Source organism: Mchenga conophoros, linkage group LG16 (genome assembly GCF_057382185.1).
Source record: "Mchenga conophoros isolate Kocher_MC1m ecotype Shallow Benthic linkage group LG16, M_conophoros_male_GT1.1, whole genome shotgun sequence".
Lineage (NCBI taxonomy): Eukaryota > Metazoa > Chordata > Actinopteri > Cichliformes > Cichlidae > Mchenga > Mchenga conophoros.
Window position 1 is genome coordinate 41,148,703 of NC_140541.1, and position 7,930 is coordinate 41,156,632.

Sequence of the window (7,930 nt, forward strand, 5' to 3'; positions counted from 1 at the left end):
CTTTCACTTCAGTCGTGCTGCATATGCTTACTCACAGACCGCTCTTTACAGCACATCTTCCTCTTTTTTACATTTCAAATGCACGGTTTTCACTTGGAGCTTCTCTCTTACCCTCAATCCATTTAATAATGCGCGCACTTTAGCACAGCCTACTTCCATGTCCTTAAAATTGTACAAAACCAAGAAGGAGATCCTTTGAAATGCTACTGAAAGGAAGGCCCGCTTCATTGTAACAATCAGTGAGCGTACCATTGCACTTAGTGATGAGGTTCTGCTCTTGAAAATGCAGCTCAAGTAAATCTAGCTGAAAAAAGCTTGCAGAGGATGATGGGAGAGTGCAATTAAGCCAGCCGGCTGAGCAGGTGTCAGTGGGTTGTTTGTTACCAAACAAGCTGCTGTTGCTGACCATGTCCATCCCTTTATGGCCACAGTGCACCAATCATCTGATGGCTCATTCAGGATAACATGGCACCAAGCTCAAATCATCTTAGACTGGTTTCTTGAACAAGACAGCTGACTTGACTCAAACGGCCTTCAGTCAGCAGATCCCTGCAGAGGACCTTTGGGATGTGGTGGAACGGGAGATTCTCATCAGCTGGCAAATCTGCAGCAGCCGTGTGACGCAGTCACGTCAACGTGGAGCGAATATCTGAGGAATGTTTCCAGCAGCTTTTTGATTCTGAAGGCAAAACCCAGCATTCACAGGTTGTACCTAATAAAGTGTCTGGTGTGCATCTGAATGCACAGATTGCTCTAATGAAAAGTAGGACATGCTGTAAAGACCCCAGAGTCCCTGAACAGTGCTACGGCAACATGAGGCTCTGTTTGCTCCTGCCTCAAAAAAAACATCACTCCTGGTTAATGTATTCAGGCTGCTGTGCCTCACTTTGGTATTTTTCTATTTCCATATAAATGACTTATTTGTGAGTTTTCAAACTACTCGGAGAACTTGAGATTTTTGCCATTTTAATTCTGAATTTGTCCATTTTGGGGGGGTGGGTCCTTGAAGCAGTCTGTGGGTTTGCTCACAATGCAAAGGTGTGCTTGGCAAAGCTTTTGGTACCACTGTAGCGACAGTGAAGTACTGACCCCCAGTGGTGAGCAGTGGTGATGCATTTTAAATCAAAGCAGAATGTGGTTCATTTTTCTCTCATTTATTCATGTAAGTGTGCAAAAACACTGAGTTTAGAGCGTCATTAAAGCAGAAACAATCTTCTAGTTACGGCAAAGATGACCTTTTCTGCTTCATGTCCTGATCATTTAATGTTGGGGGCATGACTCACTGCTCGTCCACCTGGACTCACACTGAGCAGCCTCTTCCCAGTTCACCTGTGCAGGAACAGGACTATGAATGATTTACATGCAGGACTTGTTCTGTGTGCCAACCTGGCCAAATCCCCCCCGAGGAATTTGGACAGGCTTTTTTTACCAACGAGGCAAAAGTGAAGCTTTCAGCATTCTCACAGTTGAAGTCGATGGAGTGTGACGTCTCTGAAGATTAATGAGGGGAGCTTCTGCTGAGCGAGCAAGGCGACAGGAAACACGAGCAGCCGCTGAACGCCACTCTGATCACATGATCAGGAGAGTACTGCATATTCTACGGATCCACCCCACCCACCCAAAAAGTGTCTAAAAAGATAAATCACAGTCCTGTTATTTATTTTATTGAAATATAATCGACCCCTGAGGCTAGAGAAGAAGGCCACAGATTGTGCCTCGTCTAGCGCCTCAGTCTGACACAGCCAGTTAGAACACAACAGACCTGCCAAAAAACACGTTACACAACTTGTGAAAACTCCTTTTTTGCAAACCAAATGTAAAAGTTTCCACCTTCATTCACTTACAAAGTTTCGGGATGTATAAAACTGAAATCTGTTACATAATTTAAACAGAAGCTCTTCATTTACTCACAATCGCCCTTTCAGGATTCCTCAGGGATTTTGATCAACCCGAGAAAGGCAGCAATCAAATGTTTCTGGACAAAAAACAGATACCAGCAGGTAGTTTGCTTAGTTTAGCACGAGCCTCACCAGGAAATTTGAAAAACACACACAGTGGGGAGCTTTTTTTCCTTTGTCCAGGTCTGGGACACACTGAGGTAACAGACAGTAATAAATTATTTAATTCCTTATAAAACACACAAGATTCATATCAATAATACAAAATGGTATCAAACACACATGATGCAACATTTTCAACACATTCGGTTTTTCTTCTTTTTTCCTGGAGTCTGTTGCTTCTGTAATAGCTGGAGTCCTTTTCTGGAAACTCCTGATCAGTAAATGTCGATCAGTACTGTCAATGTTGTATTCCTCCTTTAGCAGAGGGTGATTCCCACTTCCACGCTCAGGTGAATTTGTCATTTAATAAATGATTTTTCACGGGCAGCCTTCTTAAATTCAAAACTGAATACCGAACAACGTTTTTTTAAATACCTTTTGAATATTTTTAGTCCCATCCTAGTTTTACTCTGTTACAATCACCACAGAGGCAACAGGCACGCAGCGTTACGACACCTATCAGCTCGCTTCGTTTTCCCTATTTTTACATTCAGATGTTGTTACCGTGCTCCTCGCTTCTATTACTGATTCAGAAAGAAAACAACATGCCGATAGGAAAGTGAGAAATCGTATTAAAAGTGCAAAAAGAAAAAAAAAAAAAAAGATGCACTCCTTCCTTCAAGAGTCCGTATTCATCCAGAGAGCAAAGTGTCAGCTGAAACTTTAGTGCGTTAACAGTACGAGCCATTTCGTATATTATTAAACTGTACATTCCTATCCACCGCACGACCACGAGCACCGAGTCACTGAGCGTGTTGTTGCTTCTAGTGTGCAGTTTCCCTACACCTAACCGTGGTCTGTGGCTAAGCTAACATGGCTTTCAGCCCTGGGAGCGCCGCGCCGCCGACACATTCCCAGGTTACCGTTTTTACCCCCCACACAGATTTATCTTATGACGTAGTCCTGAATTCAGTGGTGCAGTCTGAACAGCCTGTAGACTGAAATAAAGTGACATCACATGGTTTTGGTTAGTGGCCAGCGCAAATCACGAAGCTCTCGTTATCCCTTATTCTATTTCATTAAGACTTTCCTGGAGAGCTTCTGTAAAACAGCACTGAATCTGTTTACATTGCCACAGTTTGTTTTTTTAATATCAAATATAATCATATTTTTCTGTAATATTTCAGCTATAAAAACATGGGAGGAAAAGAAAAGTATCAGGACAGCTGATCGTACAGTACTTAACAGATTGCACTCGTTACCGACGACGACTGAAGAGGCAACCGAACCAACCGTCAAACACTTCGAGACAAAGTGGCTCCTGGTGCCGTCTGTTTGCACGTGAGAAACTAGTCCCGCGTAAGAGTGTAAACAAGGCCTTTAACAGATCGCCACGCCAACCGGTCTCAGTATTCTCTTTAACAATAATCAAACACTTGCTGATCTGCTCGTAGCATTCACTGACACATGTGACACGTTTCTTTCACTTGCCCTCTCGCCGCCCTCCAAACTGACATTTCCAAACCACATCACCACAATGTTCACGCTCACTATACTCACTGGGCTCACCGTCCACGTATCGACGACACTGCACAACATCTATTGTCACCACTCTCGGCTTCGTCCGCTCTGCAGAAAGAGAACAGGGATCCAAAGCCGGCCTCGTCGGGCATCACGTCGGAGCTTTTCCCACCGGAATTGAAGGTGCGTGGGGACAGACTGCTGGGAGTCAAAACCACAAACACCGCTGCTTTTCCTTCCCTTGCTCAAGAGGACAAAAGGTTCCAAGTCCAAGGTGATTCTGACCCCTGTCTTTCCCGGACAGTTTGTTGTCTTGTGCCACGTTTCATAGTAAGTTCATGAATTAGATAACTATGCATTTCAGGGACGAGTACAGATGGGGAGAGGTTCTCAAAGAAAGAAGAAAAACCTTTGAAAAGGACCATATAGTGAGGGGGGCAGGCGTAGCGCTCAGTCCGAGGCATCGTGAGGGGCCGAGTCCAACATTTCAGATCAATTTCATCCTTCCTGGATCCATCGAGTCATTCCTCAACCAACCCCCAGTCCCTTTTGTGCTCCCGTAGTTTGACCACTGCTGGGGAGTTCCCTGACATCCAAAGGTTTGTTGGTGTGTGTGCGTGTGTGTGTGCGCGCGTGTGATAGATGATGGAGATGATGAGCTTGGTCACAATATGGCGCAGTGGAACCTGTGGGAGGCCGTGGAACGCTCCGCCCTCCACTTCATCTTCTTTTTCTTCTTCTGGTTTCTCTCTGGGACCTGTTGTCTGCAGGCAGCAAAAAAGAAGAAGAAAAGGCATAAACCCCTTTTTAATCATTTGAAAGCAAAACTTTAACTTTGTACTTTAGAATTATCTCATATAAATGATCATTTTTCTCCAGCTCAGGAAATCGTCATTTTAATCTCCAAATTTTACCCACAAGGTCAATTTCCCAAGTTTTACTTTTGATTTCCATTTCTGACGCCGAGTAGTGGGAATCAAATTTAAAAACAGCAGATAATTGCAATGATCCCCCTGAACTAGTACATTACGCCCCTTTAATAAAACTCTTTTTATAACCTTTGCACTGTTTTTACTGAGCTCCAGGCTTGTGTGTCTAATGTTTTCCTGTGCTCATGTCTCCAGAATCGAGACAGAGCCGAGTCCACTGCTATAAAAGAACCCATAAATCCATAAATCAATGCACTGGCTGTTGCTGATTAAGTATAGCATTTCATGAGTGCTCAGGGCAGATCATTCAATATTCTGTGAACCTCCCTGGTGACTGGATGTCTAAAGTATGACCACAGGAGGGCAGTGTTGATTCATCGAGCTCCAAATGTGTTGCAAAGGAAGAGTTTTCTCATGAGTCAGCTACAAGCTGGCAAACGCACAATAAGAGCTTTCCACAAGTCTAGTAATCGTCTTTTTTTAATAACGTGTGAGAGAACGCACTGATCTGCTGCTGTGTAACGAGCACGAAGCCCCGACACCACGAGAGGGATTACTTGTCGCCCTTCGGAGTGTTCGGCCAGACTTATAAACAGGATGTGACCACATACAAAAACCAAATTCTTCTGAAATTACACGGGTCAAGACAGGAAGTGGCTTTGGTCTTGTTTCCCCCCCCCCCTTTTTTTTCCCCCCATCCTTCCTAAAAACACTTTCACAGTCCAGCGTTGCGCTGCGTTGCATCACTTTAGCTTTATGGCCAGCTGATGCATTTTTACTGTTGCTTGATATGAGATTTCAGCTGCTCCAGAGTTTTGAAGTTTTCTTTGCCATGCTGTTTGTTATAGGTGACTGCAGATCAGACTCCTTTAATTAGAGCTGCATAGTCATGTTTTGTGTTTTGGTATCATCTATGCCTCTTTGATCCAAAACCCTTTTACCAAGTTTATAATTAACAGCACCGTCACAGATGTGCATATTAGCCAATGGCATTTTTTTTTTTAATCCTTTATTTATCCAGGTAAAAAATCTCATTGAGATTAAAAATCTCATTTCCAAGAGAGACCTGGCATCATGGCAACAAAAGTCACATACCACATAGGTATATAGCATTCAAACTAATACCCCCTCCACACCATCTCACACGCCTTTAGGACAGAGCGCTGTTGTCGGGAGGATTTTGTAAAAGAATCCGAAATTCGTGTCTTGTAAAACAAACCTCACTTCATCTTTAATGAGACGGGAACACGTCGGCGTTCCTTTGCAGTTTTAACCTGCACTCACAGGCGGTACCACGATTTTTGTTCCATCTGTTTTAATGAAGTGCTGCCTTTCACGCAGTGGTGACCCATCTTTACATAAAGTGCATCCCTATCCCAGCGTATTTATTTCAAAGATCTGAAGGTCCTCAGGTTACCTTATAACACGAACCAGTTCATGAAAGGCTTTGTCCACGTTCATTGGGGGGTCCTTGGCACTGGTTTCAATATAAGTTATCTGAGGAAACAAATATGAAACATGAGCAGCTCAGTCAGGTGTTTAAGTTTACAGTAATGTGCAGTTCAAGTCTGTGATGGTTCTGAAAGACCAATAATGATTAAGCATTAATCGCATTCAGAACTGTTGCCTGTCTAAACAAGCTGAGAAGTAGCAGCTTGCAGGCCTATAAATGCCATTTGCTCATTTCCTTGAACGCTGGTCTTTTCTGCCCCCGTACACAGCCTGTGTTTATTACAGACTAACATGAAAACACTGAAACTTAAAGCTTTGCATAATTCAAAAACCCTGATGCTGTTTGTAGGCGGTAATAAGTCATCAGGGACACGTGCTTAAGGAAAGACTACTTACATTATGCTTTGCAGCCATCTCCTGCCCCTGGTCAGTTGTGACTTTTCTTAGGTGGACCAAGTCCACTTTGTTTGCGACCAGCACCATGGGGAAGGCCTCCCTGAGACGATAAGGACACAGAGTCGAGATGCAATGCATCGCTGTATTACTGAATATTTTATCGATGCGTACAGATGTTTCAAACAGCCTTGAATGCTTAGTCATAGGAGGATATGACTAATTCTCGCTTGCATTTGAAACGCTAACACACTAAAAAACAGGCCATGTTTAATTTGGGATAGATCAGCTGCTGATGAGCGCAAATTTTGACAGACTCCAACTCGTTCAGTTCCGTTTTTTTTGTTTTTCCATTTCCTGCGTGTGACTCAGTTTTATTTGTCAGTCACGGTCGAGAACTGACGACGACAGATTTCAGCTTTGGAAATAACTGATGTTCCGTCGGTGTGAGCAAGAGCGAGGAAAGGAGGAGACCTTCATCTTCAACCGCCCTTAAATCACATGATAACCATACCCCTCAGCGCGGCCCGAGTCAGCGAGGGCAAAGTTTGGTCTTTAATGAATATGATGAACTACTTCCTCTTTTGCTATATTTAACAGAGTGGTTCACACAGACTTTCAGTTGAAATGTTGGTGCTTTCCAGACTGCTCGTATAGCTTTTGCAAACAAACCTTTTGAACTGCGTACCCTTTGTGTTCATAAGGGCACACTAGGACAGAGACCAAGACTCTCTGGAAGATAACATGTGCCTTAAATGGAAAGGGGAACCTAATCGGATGCTATATATGACATCTAAGGCAAAATTTACTTCACAACATTTCAGTTCTTTGTCTCCCTTTGGACCAAACATGACACAGACAGCCCTGACTGCACATTTATGACACAGTCTGACACAGATCTGTCTGACGGTGTAATGAGACATTTATACTGAATGAGATTAACAGTATAAAGAAAAGGTTCAATAAAATAAACTACATACAACTTGCCTCCAACTTTCACACAGTGCAATCAACGTTCGTGGCACCAGTGATTTCAAGCGTTTCTCATGATTAAATACCGTCTCAGGTTGCTTGGCACCATGTTAGCAGTAACCATCCTCTGACTGAGGACTTCTGAAACCCCCCAGTGCAGCCAAAGCCAAGAAACAGGTTCAGTCACCAACACACTAAAAAGTGATTCTCTCCACCCAAAAAATACTATCCTCTGTGCTCTCATGTAACACACTGTAAAAAAAATGCCCACTTGGAAAAGTGTGGGAGTTTAAACTTGAAAAAGTTTAAACTGCCTATATATGGATAAACAAATGCTTATAATGCACTGATACAGTAAGCGCACCGTGCATTCATTTCTTTGTATAATCTTCAGCTGATAAGGCTCACTGCTATGACGTAGTCAGCTAGTTATTAAAGCCATGTTTTAATAACTAGCTGCAAAACTTGCTCCAAGAGAAACAAAGAAAAGAGGGGCTGCAAAAGACTTTGCAAGAATATTTTATTTTGTTGTCCAAGTGTTTATTTTTCTGCTCCTACCTGTCTTTGACCCGTAGTATGAGTTGATGGAATCGGTCAACGTGTTCAAAGCTGGCCTTGTCCGTCACCGAGAAGACGATCAGGAAGCCGTCTCCCGTCCTCATG

At 43.2% G+C, this 7,930-nt stretch overlaps 1 protein-coding gene and 1 long non-coding RNA gene across 2 annotated transcripts; both read right to left on the reverse strand.

The window, feature by feature from the left end:
- Positions 1-1,642: 1,642 nt before the first annotated feature.
- LOC146557394 (uncharacterized) lies at positions 1,643-3,850 on the reverse strand. The gene is made up of 2 exons (XR_014889015.1): positions 3,561-3,850; positions 1,643-1,975 (listed from the first exon to the last, which is right to left on the reverse strand). It is a non-coding gene; the product is annotated as an uncharacterized LOC146557394 (long non-coding RNA).
- A 3-nt stretch (positions 3,851-3,853) lies between these two features.
- On the reverse strand, positions 3,854-7,929 carry LOC146557395 (ras-related protein M-Ras-like). The gene is made up of 4 exons (XM_085250078.1): positions 7,826-7,929; positions 6,299-6,398; positions 5,868-5,947; positions 3,854-4,285 (listed from the first exon to the last, which is right to left on the reverse strand). The coding sequence occupies exons 1-4, from the start codon at positions 7,927-7,929 to the stop codon at positions 4,186-4,188; spliced, it is 384 nt and encodes a 127-aa protein (XP_085106204.1). The 3' UTR covers positions 3,854-4,185.
- Between the last annotated feature and the right edge of the window lies 1 nt (position 7,930).